The sequence below is a fragment of the Mytilus californianus genome, unplaced genomic scaffold (genome assembly GCF_021869535.1).
Source record: "Mytilus californianus isolate M0D057914Y unplaced genomic scaffold, xbMytCali1.0.p SCAF_5, whole genome shotgun sequence".
Taxonomy (NCBI): Eukaryota; Metazoa; Mollusca; class Bivalvia; order Mytilida; family Mytilidae; genus Mytilus; species Mytilus californianus.
The window spans coordinates 116,525,190-116,545,031 of NW_026262701.1; the positions used below are offsets into that span (position 1 = coordinate 116,525,190).

At 32.8% G+C, this 19,842-nt stretch overlaps 1 protein-coding gene across 2 annotated transcripts in view; it reads left to right on the plus strand.

The window, feature by feature from the left end:
- Positions 1–19,842, plus strand: part of LOC127700739 (uncharacterized) — a 52,870-nt gene that overhangs the window by 31,714 nt on the left and 1,314 nt on the right. For both annotated transcript variants that reach the window (XM_052204384.1, XM_052204385.1), the window contains exons 3-5: positions 844–1,967; positions 11,969–12,123; positions 16,825–17,143. In XM_052204384.1, coding sequence (XP_052060344.1) covers positions 844–1,967; positions 11,969–12,123; positions 16,825–17,143 — 1,598 coding nt within the window. The remainder of the gene's footprint in view (positions 1–843; positions 1,968–11,968; positions 12,124–16,824; positions 17,144–19,842) is intronic.

The window sequence follows — 19,842 nt, forward strand, 5'->3', positions numbered from 1 at the left end:
TGATGATCCAGGGCTATAAGAAATGCTTGGTTTGCAACAAAAACATGTTCAGGTACTATGTGAGGAAGATCCCTATGGATTCTGAGGTCAATATTTAAAGGTGATAGTCACTATAAATAAATAGAAAAGGCGTTTCCCGATCATATGTCCAGGACTTAACATAGGCTGGAACTAAACTTAGATATATGGTAACATACAAGGGGAAGGACATTCCTATCGATGTTTGTAGATCATCACGTCAAAGGTTCATATGCCATTTACAATTGAACCAAGATTTCTCTTTTTACGTTTTACTAACGCCATAATGATTTGGTTGACCGTTATGGACTATATTTGTCACAGATTACCACGGATATAGGTCCCACTTGCTGTTGCCGCTATTTCATTTTCTTTTCCTCTTTAACAAAATCACCGAATGCGTTAACCATCGAATGTTTACTTGATATATGAAGGGTTTTGATCATTGTTGAACTTGTTTGCTAGATGTTGATGTGCACTTAATATATATAAAAAACATTGTTTTAATTTTTCTTATTTAATTCTGTTCATATTTAAGTTCTTGTCGTTGTGCTTGAAATGTATGTTCGGTTTTATTGTTCTTACATAGTAGGTGTGAAAAAAATCCACACAAACATGAATAGTTTTTTGTAATCCCAATTCGAAAATGCAAATCAAAGAGTTGTCGCAAGAAAAGAATAATACACTTCTTCATGTTCATTGGCCCGAACCGGAGTACATACATAGAAAGAATATATATATATATGAATATATTGACTTGGAACTGGAATATGTTTTTCAGATATAAGAATTGCAAGTGATATATTTTATCAATCATCTTTTCAGACCTGCTGTAGTGTTGATAATAGCTTTGGGAATGTACGTAAGGAATGTTGAAAACTACTATGAACATAAATTTGAGGTGTTGATGAAATATGAAGATTATTTGGAAAAGTTAGAGACACTTACAGAAGAAGTTCCATCTTTAGGAGACAGTTTATCTGAACTCAAGAAACGATTAGTACCAATGGATGAACGTGCAGTTGATATTCTAAAAGAAATAAAAACAGCAAACGATAACTTAACAAACATAGAAATGAGAATAGGCTCAATATCGGGGATCAGTAGTAAACTGGAAGTCGATTTACCAAAACAACAGGAACAATTTACTGAATTTACAAAAAAACTTAACAAAACGGATATTGATATTTCCAACTTCTCAAAAGATATTGACTCAATCATTGATAATACGACCGATATTAAGAAAAAACTTGAAATGGCATTTCTAAATCAAACAAGTCTTAATGGTTTGCTTAACAAAACAACTGCAAAAGCGGAATATGTCAACTCATCTGTCTCTAAAGTCCATACAATAATTACTGAAATCAATAAACATTTGCCCACTTTAGAAAATATGAACAAAACTGTTAATTTGATCATGGGCAGTTATCACCTTCTTCCTCTACTATTAAGGAGACTTGACGAAAATAAAGATCGAGCTCATGGTTTAGAACTGGAGGTAAATGAGACCGAGACAAGATTTAAAGATATAAAGGAAAAATCAGAACGTGTAAGTGAAACTGTTTCTCAAGCTATGGAAAAACAGACAGATATTGAAAAGAAAGTAAAGGTATCTAATGACGATATAACAAAGCTTCAACAAGATATGTCAAAAACTGACGAAACCGTAAAGAATAGATTGACAAAATTAACAGGAGATTTTGACACCTCAGAAGTTAAATTTTTAGATATGACAAGCAAACTAGATAATAAAATTTCAACAACTGATGGTCGTATTGGAGAAATGGTTGACAAAGTAGATAGATACAGCGGGAAACTTGAACATTTTAAAAGTGATGTGGTTTCACTCAGCGATGATGTTAAGAAGATGAAACCAACCTTAGAATACACAGGCTCTAAGGTCCAGGAACTTGATATACAAGTTAGAAATCTGCAGTCACAAAATAAGGGTATGTCTTTTCTATAACATTTGTACCATGTCATAACGTTTAAACGTTTTTTAGAAACTATATGATTTTTGAAATAAGTAAATATAAATGAGTGTTATGAAGGTGGAATGAATCGTCACAGTTTGATTTTCATCTTCAAAATCTGATAATCTGCATCTCGATCAATGATAAGATTACAGAGCTTAGTCTCTGAAAAAAATGAAGCATTTATCCATGTCTCCTGGAATATATACTCCAATACAATCTTCAATCAGCATTTCAAATCTTATTGAATTGCTTTAATTGTCGTTCAAATAGTTGTCCTTATTTAACATATAATTTATCATTTTTGTTTTGCACTAATCATTCATGAATTTATGATGTTTATCGTAGGATTTAAATTCGTGGTTATTCTAAACAGTTATTATTTGCAGTTTGCAAACCGTTTTTGTTTGTATCGTAAATTTGAATCTGGAATTCGATTCCTTTTATGATACTCAATAATCTTGATCACAGAGGCAATTTAGGATTCCCCTACTCCATAACACTTATCCAAACTATTATCCAAACTTGACTTAAATTATTTTTCTTTTCCATATATGATATCAAACTTCAAAAATATCTTTGTTAAAGCGATGTTTAGCAAACTTGTTATGATGTTCCACTTAATATCAATCTACGATTCTATCTACCATTCTTTCTACAATAAAACAGAGGCGAAAGATACCAGATGGACATTCAAACTCATAAGTCGAAAATAAACGGACAACGCCATGGCTTAAAAAAGAAAAAGACCAACAGACAACTAATAGTACACAAAACACAACATAGAAAACTAAAGACTGAGCAATACGAACCCCACCCGAAACTAGGGATGATCTCAGGTTCTCCGGAAGGGTAAGCAGATCCTCCTCCACATGTAACACCCGTCGTGTTGCGCATGTTAGTACAAACCCGGTAACAAGTCTATTTCGGTAGGTCACATTCGGGAAAAGGGACGGGATTGTAGCTACGACATTAAGAAACGTATTGAGTTAAGCCATTTCAATTGATATTTTATAGTGTGTCTTTCTATGTTGAGATGTTACACTATTATGTCAGGTTACAGTGAAGGTTGGCGCCTGTTAAAACGTGTAAACCCGTTGCATTTGTTTGCACCTGTCCTAAGTCAGGAACCTCTTGTTCAGTGTTTGTCGTTTGTTGATATGGTTCATAAGTGTTTCTCGTTTTTTTCGTTTTTTTAAATGGATTAGACCGTTGGTTTTCCTGTTTGAATGATTTTACACTAGTCATTTTTGGGGCTCTTATAGCTTGCTGTTCGGTGTGAGTCAAGGCTCCGTGTTGAAGGCCGTACTTTGACCTTTAATGGTTTACTTTTACACTTTGTGACTTGGATGGTGAGTTGTCTCATTGGCACTCATACCACATCTCCTTATATCTATATATCCGCTATCAACTATGAAACAGATATTCCATAACGGTCAACCAACTCGTGATGGCGCCCGTAAAACTTACGAAGGGATGATTTCAACTTCACCACTTGGAACTCTTGGTTTAATAGCAGCAACCCTTTATCAAGGAAATCATGATAGGAAAAACAAGCATTGGAATATCGTATCAACTGGGAGATATATACTCCCGATTACAGGCGCTGCTAGAATGTTGCTACATAGAAATGGAAAGTTCACAATTGGGAAGCTGAAATCATCTCTTTTTTCGTAAAGTTTAATTTTCAACCGACAATCATTGTCAATTTATAGATGTAAGGCAAGATATGAGGCAAACTTAACTGTCTGTTGCATCCTTTATCTCAAGTTCGATGGGATAGATGCGTTCAACATAGTCACCAAATTTTGAATTATTTAGTGAGAGAACATCATCTATATAGCGGAAAGTAAAGTTAAAGGATACTGCTAACTTCTTTTCTTTCTTCCTAAGAAGTTCCTATATGAAGTCAGCCTCATATAAATAAAGGAAAAAGTCGACAAGAAGAGGGGTATAGTTGGCTCCCATAGGAATGCCGATTATTTGTTGAAAAACACGTCCTCACAACGTAACAAATATGTTGTCAATCAAGAAATCGAGCATTTTGATAATGCCAGTTTCAGAGAATATTTTTTTTGAATCAGAGTGATTTTTTACAAAGTAGGATGTATCCATCCCTAAGACAAGATACTTGTATCTACGTTGGCCATTTTTTGTTAATGAAACAAAGCAGGACCAACTCTTTCAATTTTTGTTTTTAGTTTGGAATCCACCAGGAATATGGCGATGAACTATACACAACCAGCGGTGTCAATCAAATGTGCATTCAAAACAAATCTAAATATCTACTTAAACATAATCATTTATTACAATTTTTCAGTAATACCCTATGAGTTTTTCTGAGGCAAAGGGTTCATTGAGCTTTTCTCATCACTTGGCGTCCGTCGTCGTCCGTTAACTTTTACAAAAATGTTCTCCTTCAAAACTCTAGGCCAATTTCAATCAAACTTGGCCACAATCATCATTTTGGTAATCAGTTTCAGAAATGTGTCTGATGACCTCTCCTCCCAACCGAAATGGCTAAAAATTGAACATAGAGGTAAAGTTTAAGTTGTTTCTCTTATCTCTAAAACTGCTATATATAGACAAAAGCCATAATAGATAAAGTAAACTTTCAAAAGTAAACATGATCAGCACGACAACATCAACAAATTTGTCAAATGGCCGATACAGTGTCTTTATAGGGATTACTGCTCCAAAATGATTTAAAAGTATTAGATAAATAAAAATTACAATTAGCGTGACAAGATCTGCAAATATCTCTACATGGCCGAAATACACGAGTTTCCAATTTCTATTTTATGAAGGGTCATTTGGGGGGAAAACGCGTCATATGACATTGTGTTTAGTGTGACGTCCATTTTCACTGAACTAGTACTCATTTTGTGGGGGGCAAGCTGAAGCCCGCCTCCTGGTGCGGGATTTTCTTACTGTGTTGAGCACCCATTGATGGCATTGGGCTGTTTTCTGCTTTTTGGTCGGGTTGTTGTCTCTTTGACACATTCCCCATTTCCCTTCTCAATTTAATGACATGGTATTTGCTTTGTGACGTCAAAGGACAAGGTACGATAAGCCCCCGTTTTGGCCCCCCTATTTTCTCATTTTTCAAATTTTGTTTTGGAAAGCTACTTATTATGTTGAAATATTCCCTTAGGTTTGAAATTTGTTTGGATGAACTTCAAAACCACTAATTTCAGCAACTGGGTGAGGTGAGGATGGTGAAAGGGCATCAAAAACGCCAAAAGTAGGAAAAATTACGATTTTTGACCTGTGTTTCTTAAAATTTAATAGCGTGCGCCTACGTGACCCGGAGAAAATTATGGCGATCTAGACAGCAAAAACAGTGATAATGACATTGTAATAAAAAAAATCCTGGGTCACGTTGGCGCAGGCACTTAAAAACTAAAAAATCGTTGTACGGAACACCTCCAAAGTGAATAATAATTAAAGTATCTGAATAATAACGGAAAGTTTACCCCCCTCACCTCACCCAGTTGCTGAAATTAATGGTTTTGAAGTTCATCTAAACAAACTTCAAACCTCAGGGAATATTTTAACATGATAAGTAGCTTTCCAAAACAAAATTTGAAAAATGAGAAAATAGGGGGCCAAAACGGGGGCTTATCGTACCTTGTCCTTTTCTGGGAAAAAGCACCATTTTAAAGAGCATGTTTTTGAGTTGACTCCTTATAGGAGTTTTTGCCCTTAAATAATGAATTTTAACCAGCTTTTGCCTATTATACAAACTATATAATAGGTACTAGTAATGACAAATGTTGAGCAAAAACTATCAACAAGACAACATCTACAAAATTATAGGTCAGCATATCGGAAATTGTCAGTCGACTCCTTATAGGTGTGATTGCCCTCAATTGACGATTTTACTCATTGTTTGCATTTTGGACGAAAAGCTATAATAGATAGAGAAAACATCAAACATCATAAATGATGAGCAATACAAGATCTCCAAATAAGGCACATTACTGAAATTGTCAAATGACTCCTCAAATCATGATTTAGACCTGTTTCATTTGTTGGGAGATAAAGAAGATAAATAGAAATTAGATTAAAGAATAATACAAGATGTACTTTATATATATATTAGATCAACATAAAAGAAATAGTAATTCCACAAGGGAGAGTTTTTTTTTAGGTTTTAAATCTGAAGACTTTTCGAATGAGCTACTGCAGTCATCCTAGTTAAAGCGCAATATTCTTTCGTGCATCCTTTTTATTTTATCTGTATTAATTTTGCTTTAGAAATGCAAGGATAAAAGAAAACAGTTGAAATTTGATAAAATAAATGAATGATAAATTATTACTTTTCCCAGTCTGTTTAAATATTTACTATTACCGCTTATCAATAAATAATCATAATAACCATGTTGTCAGTAGGCAGTTGCTACGATTATGTTGAAATGTAACAATAATAAAAAAAGTTATTATAACGTTGGACGCTTATTGCCGGAATGAATTGTTGGGTAAAGAACCGTTTAATTACGAAAGTAACAATACTATAAGTCTACAAGTACGTCGCGTTATTGGTACACCCAGTATGTGCTTTTGGGAGCATGTTTAATCACCCTTTTAATGTAAATGCCATTCTGTAAATGCCATTCTCTTCACGATAAGTATGTTGTTGTTCCTGCGGACAAAGCTTCAAATAATATTGTTTTTGTATGTAAATCGTACTACTACGAGTGTCTTGTAAAAGAATTAGGAATAAATGAACACTCAGGTAATCCCACATACAAAAACATATCATATGACAAGGATGAGTTTATGGCGAATCATAAGTCCTTTATGGCTTTATGAGCATTACACGGAACAGCAAATCAGAGGACTTACCTTGTTTGTATTGGATACCTAAGCTTCACACAATTCCGTGCAAACAACGGTACATTGCCTGCTCATCTGCATGTTCGACGAAAGAAGATTGACAAAAATTCTGTCTGCAGTGAAAGAGGGTCTTCAGAAATACTGTGAAGCTGTTTACTCGCGTAGTGGTATTAACCATATGTGGATTCTAAAAAACTATAAAGAACTTCTGGATAATTTTAAATCTCGATCTTTCTCTGAAATTAGTTCTATCAAAACTTTTGATTTTTCAACCCTGTATACCACCATTCCCCATGTGAAATTGAAAAATCGTCTAAAAGAAATAATCCACAATGCTTTTCAACATAAAAAATGGTAGCATACACTATACATTTATTACTTTGGGATACCATACGGCATATTTTGTTAATAGTTAACAAAAAGATAAAACATGCTACACAAAGGAATCAGTATGCTGGAGTTTCTTATTGACAACATATTTGTTGAATTTGGAGGTAGACTTTTTCAACAAATTGTCGGCATTCCTATGGGAACGAACTGTGCGCCTCTCCTTTTCGACCTCTTCTTATTTTCATATGAGTCGGAGTTCCTTCAGACACTTGTCAAAAACAAGAAGATCAAAGAAGCCAGATCATTTAGTTTTGCATTTAGATATATTGATGATGTTCTTTCCATTAACAATCCAAACTTTTCTGATTGGGTTCCATTAATATATCCTCCAGAACTAGAAATTAAAGAAACAACAGACACGGCTTCCTCCGCCTCATTTTTAGACTTATACCTCGAATTTGACCTACGCGGTCATCTCATTACCAGAATCTATGACAAACGAGATGATTTTAATTTTGAAATTATCAATTTCCCCTATCTTAGTAGCAATATACCAACTTCACTTGCATATGGGATATACATTACCAAACTTGTTTCTCGTTTCTCGTTTTTTATATAGATTAGACCGTTGGTTTTCCCGTTTGAATGGTTTTACACTAGTAATTTTGGGGGCCCTTTATAGCTTACTGTTCGGTGTGAACCAAGGCTCCGTGTTGAAGACCGTACTGGGCCTATAATGGTTTACTTTTATAAATTTTGACTTGGATGGAGAGTTGTCTCATTGGCACTCATACCACATCTTCTAATATCTATATATTATACGATATTCAAGAGCTTACAGCTGCTATTCAGACTTTGTAAAACGTCACCAGTGTCTGAGCCGAAAGTTGATGAACCAGGGGTATTTCAAAGAAAGGCTTGTCCTTTTTCTTAAAAAGTTCATCGGAAAATACCAAGACCTTGTTGATTAATATTCCGTATCAACTTCACAAATAATACACGATGGTCTTGAAGTATAGATTCTAGGTACTGACTTTGTTTATCATCTTAATAACGTGTTATAGTACTATTTTATTTGTCTTTGGGAATATTACTTTTAATGTTTAGTTTATTTTTGGTAATATCCATTTGACGTGGCTCGGTACTTATACATCCCGTCATTGTGTTATTGTGCTATGGTAAATTTTTATATTCTGATCTTTCATTTTTGCTAATATGCTTTGTCTATAAATAAAGGCAACAGTAGTATGCCGCTGTTCAAAAGTCATAAATCGATTGAGAGAAAACAAATCCGGTACAAACTAAAACCGAAGAAAATACAAAGGAACAGCAGGAACACTGAAGTGCAACAAAAACAAACGCCAAAATACACAGAAACGAACTATTTCAGAACAACTGCCATATTCCTGACTTGGTACAGGACATTTTAAGAAAAAATGGTGGGTTGAACCTGGTTTCACGGCTAGCCAAACCTCCCGCTTATATGGCAATGTTAAAAAATATCGCTAAAATGACAACACTACGTGACAGAAATACAGCACAAACACCCATCACAGAGAAACGCACAAACAAATAATATAATAGTCGACACAACATGCAAACCACAGAACAACAACGAACATCTTACATTAACGACAGACAAGCACAGGATAACACAAGCAGTGACGCTCTTACGTAACGAATTTGTAATCTTGAACTACATACAATTATTTTCTCAATATCAGTCCAAACAATTATCATGACAATGACGCTATTGAAAGGGTATTTCATAATCATTTGGACTACAAACGATAAGACATAACACATTATCCAAACACAATCATAACAGAAACATCAAAAATAAATACATGAATGTTGGATGTATAAAATACCGAGACACGTCGTATAGCAATGCAAATTCACACTCGGTATAACAGTCATATTCGGTACTTAGCAGACAGACGACATAGATGTTAAATCACAATCTAAGACGTGGTTAAAATGTCATTAGTTAGTTTAGACACAGACACATCGTATAGATCAACCAATTCGTGATGGTGTCCATAAAATTTACGGAGTGTCATTTTTAATCTTTCCTCCTCATAACTCTGTTGGAGCAGTTTCTGCGTAAGGAGCACACTCCTGTATATGAAGTCCGTATAGTGTGAACATGCACGAGCATAACGTATCAATTGAGATATGTTAACACCATACGACAGAGCAGAGGGTATGTTACTGCAGAGAAATGGGAAATTGATAATTGGGAAGTTGAAATCATTCCGTTTGTCATAGATTTTAGTGTGAAGTCGTCCATCTGTGTCAATATTGAGGAAAAGATCAAGGTATGAAGCAGTCTTTCTTGTATCAGTAGTATACTTAATTTCAAGTTCACTGGGATATATGAGATGCAAGTTCTGACTGAAATATGGGTTATTCAGTAATGGGACATCATCAATATATCTGAAAGTAAATTTAAAAAATTTTGCAAGGTGCTTTTTCTTTATGTCTTTTAGAAGGTTCTGAATGAATTCTGCTTCGTACGAGTACAAAAACAAGTCGGCCAGAAGGGGTGCACAATAAGTACCCATTGGAATACTGACTGTCTATTGAAATATCAATCCTCCAAACTCAACAAATATATGGTCGATTAAAAAGTCCAGCATTTTGATAATATCATCTTCACTGTATTTTCTGATAGAATCAGTGTGGTTCTTCACAAAATAATAATTATTATAGCCCAAAACAAGAAATTTATATCTACGATTTCAATTTTTATAGAAAAAGCTCTGTTTAATGAGATGGTGAAGTCGATCTTTCAATTGAGCATGGGGAATAGTAGTGTAAAGCGTAGAAAAATCAAAGGTTTTAATGTTGCTGCGAAATTGCAGAGATTGTGATCTAGGATATAGCAGTAGATCTTTAAAATTTTTGAGAATCCACATCTGATTGACACCACTGGTTGAATATATCTCATTACAATGTTTTTGAAGGCCATCTTTTACTGTAGAAAGAATAGTAGTCAACACTTTAGAAAGATGTTTAGTCGAACATCTTGATGATACAGCTATGTATCGTTCTTTATACGGAGTTTGTGAAGTTTTGGTATCCAGTATAATGACGGTAGATTTGCTTCGTTTTCTTTGATGTTAATACCAAATGAAAGAAGGACAGATTTGTGATTTTGTAAATTTCATTCTTTGTAAATGATGTTTAAGAATATGAAGGATTACCAGTTGTGCTGTTTATTCCAAGCTCTTTTGTGAGACATTGCAAATAATGGTTTTTACATACGAAGACAATATTATTGGAGGCTTTATCTGCTGGAACAACGACATATTTGTCATGCAAAGAGGATAAAGCATCCACAACCTCCGGGTTCTTGAATGGGTTAGAAACCCTTGTGCTCATTATAGATCGTAGTTTCTGAATGCGCTTGTGAATGCATGATCGAATAGCTTTGATCCATTCAGACAAAGTGTCAAGTTCTGGTTCGTCTTGTTCGCGCTTTACCCATTTTCTAGCATAGTCCTCAACTGCATCCATCAGTAACTTGAAGTTCTTTTTCCAGTTAACGGACTTGGGAATTCTATATTTTGGTCCCTTGGCTAACAACTCTCTTAGTTGTTCATTGGTAACGATACCAAGGTCGCCAGTAATAACATGACCAGCTGGACTATAATTGTATTTTGACGATGCACATGAGCAATCCGGAGGTTTGGATTTTTATATGCCTTTTTGTGTTCCTTGTTGACATGTTTGTTTTTTTATATTGATTAAGATTATAACACAATGTTGACTGCTGTACCCCTATTTTTGATATCTTTACCAATTATATCTGTTTGTTTTGTTCACACATCGTTGTCAATATAATGGAATTTTATGCGACTGTCATACAAGTCAGAGGTTTAGCTAGCTATGAAACCAGTGATGGTTATAACTTTAACTTTACAACGTTATATCAGTTTTATCGTTTTAACTTTAACAGACATATGGTTTACTTTTATAAATTTTGACTTGGATGGAGAGTTGTCTCATTGGCACTCATACCACATCTTCTTATATCTATATCTATAAATTCCGAAAGTATGTTAGAAAACGTTCTCTCTCATAGTAAAATACCATTTGACTTCTTCATGCATCCATTTCGCAAGTATTCCTCATTCGTTTCTTAAAGTTTGTTTTAACTATTTCATGACAGATATAAGAATAAGAATAAGAATATTTATTGTATCCAATTAAAGGGTCCGTTTCAGAGCATATACTATAATATATATATAGTATTAATTATACAGTGATTTTATAGATATACGATTCCGTCATTAAAATAGATGGCCAACGTAAAATACACAAATATTCTCTTAAACTTACACCATCAAGATAATTAACTTTTATCACAATGTTACTATAATTTTTTAATATTGTTTTTTTCAAAAGCCATTTTGAAACTCAAATCATATGCACATTTTTCTATTACTCCAAAAATATATGATTATTAAAAACAAATATATGCAATATTTTGTGGACTGTTTATCTTTTTGTGTTTTTTTTTGTTGTTGTCATTTTGTAATCCGTATTTCTTTGCTCTAACGTTTTTTTTTTCTTCATTTATATCTTCTTTTTCAGAATGATCAAAACAATAAAAACTAATTTGACAATTTTTTTAATTAAGCATCATTTACACGTAATTTTCTGGTAAAAATTGAGATGAGGTTTTCAAAAAAATATATGAGGGGTTATTTTTTTTATATTATATTGTCATTAGAAAAACGTAGAAGAATGAATATATACATGTCAAATACTTCTCTCATTTAACAAACGGTTTATTATAGGAATTTTCCAACCCATCAATGTATGTGTAGTTTTGGCATTTATATCGATTGCTGTGCTTTTTTATCTGATATATTACCGCTATGATAATGGTGGAACGCAATTTAGAGAGAATCAGAGAACAGAATCGCATTCAACGCCACCTTTTATGTCTCAGGTAATTTAATTATAACTGTTAAAATGCCAAAAACAAATATAGACAATGTTGAGCATGAAATTAATCAAAGGAACAGACATTTTATTTGATTGCTTTTTTGTTTTATCGACTAATAGATAAATCACGTTTTCCAGACAAAGATGCCTATCTGCACACCTCCAATGGATTTAGGAAAAAGAAGTTACCAGCACCTGAGAAAAGATAAACTTTGTGCAATGCCATATTTAAATATCGACAAGATATAGCACTTAGTATAAGTATTTCTACCGGGGTATATACATGTATAGAAATGCTTAAAACTACATGTATTGCAAATTAAATAATGTTAGTACGGATAAAGACGAGATTTATAGATCTTACCACAACGCTAGATTAACAATTTTTTCAACGGAGCACTATGTTTAAATTGACTGTATCTCAATTTACCAGCTCCATAAACAACAAAGACATCAAAGAGATCGTTAAAACTTTTATCCATCGTATACCATTTGCTGTAGTAGACATATATTTTTTTAATATTGCAAATTTTACATGTTTTTTGTTTAAATGGGAGAGTTCCAATTTTTACTGAATTTGTTTAACAGCAGACTATTTTCAAAAAATCATTTAGTAACTGTAGTTTTTCTGAAAATTTAATTATAGATTATCCTCCTGTGGCAGAATAACAGTATATAATTAAGTTAAGTTAAGTTCTTTTTTATGCACCCTACGTAGCGGAGGGGACATTAAGTTTTACCCTTGTACGTCTATACGTCCGTCCGTGCTTCCGTACGTCCCGGAATTGGTTTTTTCGTTCTCTAAGTTGAGTTTGCCTCAACCAAATGTTTTGAATTTTAAACACAATGCTTATTACCACAAAACACAGATCAAGTTTGAATTTGGGTGGCGTCACTTTTACCTTTCTAGAGTTACGCCCCTTTATAAATGAAAAAAAAAAATGCTGATTTTTTTCTTTTCCGTTCTCTAACTTAAGTTTGCATCAACCAAATGTTATGAATCTTATACACAATGCTAATTACCACAAAACACAGATCAAGTTTGAATTTTGATGGCTACACTTTTACCGTTCTTTACAAATGGAAAAATTGCTGAATTTTTCGTTTCCGTTCACTAACTTAAGTTTGCTGACACCAAATATTATGAAACTTATACATAATGCTTATTACCGCAAAACTCAGATGACTGCTAGTCAATTCGTTCGAAGTCCGGTTCGTTCCACACCAATTCGTCCCAAGGCAAATGTCAATTTGTTCCAACTTATTTTGTTCATTATCAATGGGACTAAAAATTTGTTCCTACTTTTTTAATGTATATGTCTCTGTAAATTGCAGTTTTTGTATAGATCGGTGTACAGTGTATGGCAAAAATAATTTCACACTATTTTTTTTCACTGTATATTTCATATGAAAGGACATTTTTCAATAAATTATTTTGAAAGCATTTATGGTTGGATTTTAGCAAACAATGTGTTGAAAAATGAAGAATTATGTGAAGTATATTTGTTTATCACATATTTGTTACGAAAACATTGGGTTTTGCATATGTAATAACCGCAAAATTGTCCTAGTCATATTGCTGCCCGGGGCAAAAAAGTGGTTATTTGTTATTGTGCCCCGATTCCAAATGACGTTACATCATTGCTTCCGTAACGACAATGGCGAACAATGACGTTGTTTGTATTGAAAATTATGAGAATTCTGCTACAATGGCCACTAGTTACAATGTCCAACCAACTATTATCGATTTAGCCCCAGTTATGCCAAATTCTCGCTTTTGTGTATTACCATATTCAAAAATAAGGGGAAATGTTACAACAAATTTGTATGCAGTAAATGAAAAACAAAAAATGGAAATGTGATAAATCTTTTTAAATTTTACCTGTTGTGGTTAATTAAATAGTTATAATTGAACGTTTTTCTCTTTTCTGCTGAATTTAGATATAGATAAAAAGATTATAAAATGTCTTTTCCATATTGGCCCTAGTATCAACCCTCGACCGATATCGGCCCTCGGCTAAAGCCTGGGGCTGATATGGGAGTATCGGGATGATACCAGGGCCAATATAGAGAAGGGCATGTTATAATCTTTAATTATTTAGTCATACATTTTTTTTGGTTGTCTTTCATTTTTCTGATGTCAACCTGTATGAATATTTGAGATAATCTGTCTTGTGCATTAAAAAGACAATTATAATTTTATTTGATAACAAAATACAACAACAACATTTCACAGATAATTTTTCAATTCATGCGTGCATCACTAATGCATTTTACTACTCAATAGTCGGCGCAACGATAAGTCCATCAGGCGACATCAGCGGGGTTTATTCTTTTGATGAATGCATACAAGACTTTTAGGTGCTTAGTTTTAAAATACAATAATATCATGAAATATTTGCTTAGATAGATACTATCATTCCTTGTATAAACCATAGAAATCAATTTTAAATAAATACTTATATTTATTTTATATAAATTTTATACATGTACAGCATTAAAAATAAAAGTAATAAGGTAATTTTAATAGTTCATATGGTTTAACACTGTTCTCACTACAAATCAGTAAAAGTCTGAAATGGCCTATATTTGTACTCGACTGTACTGATTTTTACTCGACCTGTCTGAATTGGTCTGAAATGTACTTGATATTACTCGACTGTAGTCTGAACCATACTTATCAGTCTGAACTTGTACTCGACCTTTACTCGACCAGTACTTGACCATTTTATACGAGTCTGAACCATACTCGACATAGTCTTAACCATTCTCGACCAAGTCTGAACCATGATCGACCTAGTCTGAACCGTACTCGACCAAGTCTTAACCAATCTAGACCTATTTTTTGTATCTATCTATTGTATTTCATCAATTTATGAACTGTTATACATATATTTATATATATAAACAAGTCTAAATTGAAAACAACGTTCAAACCTATGACTGCGTTGGATAAAAACCGCAATTTTTATACGTGTGCATGCAAAACAAATTTCTTGGTAGAGTGGTCTAAATACAGCACAAACAACATATATACAATGTATATTTCATTTAAAATTAAAATAAAACAAGGTAATCAAATTTCTGGTTGGATTAAAAAAATATCATATAATAAATTAAGTTTTCGTTAAATGAATTTTTATATACATGATATCATGTTCACATTGCTTTATGTACATCAAAAATACTAGAACTTTCAACCATTATTCAAATATCTTAAATGTTATTTAAATTTTTATTTATCAAAATATATATAAAATAGTAATAAATGTTAAAATTGACACCTTTGTTTTGTAAAACCAAGAATTTAATAAATAATAATAATAAATATTTCATAGCAATCCTTGATAACCTTTTGAAAAAGGAAATGCATTCCAAAGTTGCAGTAGAAATTTATTTTAATTAAATTTAAATACGTTTTGTCAAAATTAAAGACATGGCATACAAGAAGCACTTTAATAAGGTTTAATTACCTTAGTACAGGTGTGTTTGACAGGTAAAAAGAAAACCCTATTTTTCTTAAACTCGTGTATTACCTACTAGTGAATTCAAAAGGCCTTGTTATTAAAGTTTTACAGGATGTTGTAATTTTCAATGGATGTTATTTAAAATTTATTACTCTCTGACCAGGTGTGATCTTTTTAATCAGTGTGCCCCAAGCAGGATGTATTACTTTATAGTTTACCCCTAATCATTTCTTTAATTTTATCCCTTTTTAAAATATATATATCCCAAATTATAAATAGGAATAGATATATTTCTGATATAAGGTTAAACAATGTCAGTGATTTTGTTGGCTGTTGTTACCTCATTATTGTATGTAACCATGAAACCTAAGTAGTTTTTATTTAGGAATTTAGGAAAATCAAGTTTTGTTTAAAAAAAACCCAACACATGCAAAACAAAAAGAACCTTAATAAGGTTTAATTCCTTCAGTATAGGTGTGGTTTTCAGGTAAAAGAAAGTCTTTTTATTTAACAAGACTCAGACTTTAAAATTAGATTATTTAACTATCTCGATTTGATAAATCTAAGAGAATCATGTAAGTATGTTAAAATCTGTTTTTATATATATCTTTATTTTATTGTGGCTGTTGTCATGTCAGTTAAAAAAGTTATTTTAACAATCAAAATTATAAAAAGTAGAGGTTATTTGGTCAAGTATGGTTCAGACTGGTCGAGTACGGTTCAGACTGAAAAAATAGGTCGAGAGCTGGTCAAGTATTGGTCGAGTACAGGTCGAGAATGGGTTAAGACTGTTTCAGACTGGTCGAGTAATAGCTGAGACTATTTTCAATAGCAAAGATAATGGTCAAGTACAAATCAGTACAGTCGAGTATGGCTAAGACTGGGTCAAGTAATATTAAGTAAAATTCAGACCAATTCAGACTGGTGGAGTAAAAATCAGTACAGTCGAGTACAGATATAGGCCATTTCAGACTTTTACTGGTTTGTAGTGTCTGTAAACAGTTGGAAAGAATTGACCAAGCAACTTTGGACGAATTGGTTGGTACGAATCGGAGTTGAAACGAATAATCCAGATACCACTCAGATCAAGTACGAATTTATTATTTTATTTACAAAATGAAAATTAGTAAACGTATAAAGGAATAGTGTCTTATCTGGCATGTATGAGGAAATATATACTTACTTAACAGTATTAACATATAACCTGTTTGAATGGGTTTTTCTCGTTACTATTTTAGAGGCCTCCGGGTATACTGGATAGGATTCACAGACTTCCAGTCTTAGATAACAAAGTATGTATCTTGAGTTTTTACTCTGAAACTATGAATTTGCACAGAAAATTGGTAGATTCGGCTCTAGCAACAAACAGAAGAGGAAACAGCAAGGAAGTTATCCAGCATCTGGTCAGGAAGCATGAAGATATCCTAAGTATTCCCAATGCAAGATATATCTTTGTATTTGTCGACTTCAATGAACGCAATGTGATCTTAGAAAATCCTGGACAGGACTTAGGCGATAAGAAGCTAGTGACTGTACAGGCTGCTCAGAAAATTGGTGGTAAGTTCTTCTACACAAAACAATTGTAAACATTTGGTATCTCATTAACATATAACTTATTAGAAAATGTTTCAAAACTTAAGGTTGTACAAGAGCTTTTTTTTAATGAAAATGCAAGAAATTTGTTTGTTTGTGATGTTGTATATTTCTTATCTGCCGAGATATAAGAACCATTGAGGTACTAAATGAAGAATGAATCAATGAGCTGCATAAATATTAACACACTATACAAGCTTCATAACCATGTCTCAGAATTATAATATCTTGTCCTTTTACTGTATAAATGGCTGGATCTATTTTCGTTTTAATAACTGTATATCGCAAATTTTCAAAATTGGTTTCGTATTTTATTTGGCCTTATTTAGTTATTCTGATACATGGTTTTGTAGCATTTTTATGCCCCCGCCGTAGCGGTGGGGGCATTAAGTTTTACCCTTGTCCGTCTGTTCGTACGTACGTACGTCCCAAAATTCGTTTCCGTCCTTTAACTTGAGTTTGCTTCAACAAATTTTATGAAACTTATACACATTGCTTATTACCACAAAACACAAATCAAGTTTGAATTTTGGTGGCGTCACTTTAACCGTTTTAGAGTTATGCCCCTTTATAAATGAAAAAATTGCAAAAATTTTAGTTTCCGTTCTCTAACTTAAGTTTGCCTCAACCAAATGTTATGAAACTTATACACAATGCTTATTACCACAAAACACAGATCAAGTTTGAATTTTGGTGGCGTCTCTTTAACCGTTCTAGAGTTACGCCCCTTTATAAATGGAAAAATTGCAAAATTGTTAGTTTCCTTTCTCTAACTTAAGTTTGCCTCAACCAAATGTTATGAAACTTATACACAATGCTTATTACCACAAAACACAGATCAAGTTTGAATTCTGGTGGCGTCACTTTGACCGTTCTAGAGTTATGCCCCTTTATAAATGGAAAAATTGCAAAATTTTTATTTTCTTCTAAATATCAAGTAATTTTTAAAATTGGAGTTGTCTTCCTTTGTCCATGATTATAGTTGAATCAACTACAATCAATGCTTTATACAATGCAATGTTTAATTTTGACTTCCACTGATTAAACACAGATCAAGTTGTATAAATCAAAAGATTGCAAAATTTTAGTTTCCATTCTGTAACTTAAGTTTGCCCCAACCTAACATTATGAAACCTATACACAATATTCATTACCACAAAACTAAGATCAAGTACAAATTTTTTGTTTCCGTTTCCTAACTTTAGTTTGCCTCAACCAAATGTTATGAAACTTATACACCATGCTTATTACTACATAATACAGATTAAGTACGAAATTTGGTGGCGACACTTTTACCATTCTTGAGTTATGTCCCTTTATAAACATAAAAATTGTTGAATTTTTCGTTTCCGTTCTCTAACTTTAGTTTGTCTCAACCAAATGTTATAAAACTTATACACAACCGTTCTAGAGTTATGCGTGTTTACAAATAGAAAAAATGCTGAATTTTTAGTTTCTGTTCTCTACTTTTAAGTTAGCCTCAACCAAATGTTATGAGACTTACACACAATGTTTATTACCACAAAACTCAGATCAAGTTCAAATTTGGGTAGCGTCACTTTTACCGTTCTTCAGTTATGTCCCTTTATAACTATATGATATGCAAGCGGGGGCATCATCTGAGTCCACATGTGGACACTGTCCACATTTATTTTATACTCTTAATGATGAAATAAACATACATTTAGTATCTAATAATTACATAACATGTACGTTTCATTAGAATTCGTAGATTTGATTGGCAACAATGCGAGGCACTCCAATTTCTTTTTATTTCCATATAATTTTATAGGGTTGTAAAAGCGTTGATCCTGTGCACATTTTAATAGGAAGTACTTCCGCCCTTTATACAAAATGTGCTTCGGTCAACACATTTACTCCCCAATTAAATTTTAAAAAGGAGCATTCAATTCTTGATAAAATGACAACGATAATGTAAGAATTAGACTGATATAATTGTTTTAAATTTTCTTTCAAGTATGGACAATTATTGAAATGTACTAATAATAGTTTCACTAACTTTTTAAAAAAAATTCCTGAAGTCTTTCCTTTAATTTGGTACTATATTTGTTTTAAAATCTTTTAAATTGCCGAAATTATAGCCAATTAAATACAACCACCCAATTTTTTTTTTAAATAAGACTGTTACCATATATTATATATAAAGAGAAATCAAGACAATAATAGACCTGACAAATTTCATTATTTATGCATGAGACTGGTTAACCTTAGTTCTGAATTCATACACAAAAATAATTAAGAATTGCACTAGTATTTAATAAAATTTACAAATTCCCCACCATATTTTTAAGCGTTTGTATGTTTGATTAAAAAGATGCGTTGCGGTCAACAATATAGATGATAATGATGGGTTACTGTTTAACGCACAGCAGCAAATTAAATGGATATTCAGGACGAGAACAAGTCATGTTGAGCCGATATGAATATAATTAACCCTACATTGAAATATACCTACATGGTAAGCAGGATTTTAACGTGCTAGATCATAAGATATACAGTCCGAAGGAAGACATGTTATTCGAACCGGCCACTTTATTCCGACTCCGGCCGACCAGTCTTCGTTCTTAATCCATAAATTTTAAAGACTTGGTTTGACCCAGCCGGGATTCGAACCAACGATTTCTAGCACTCGAAGCAATCAT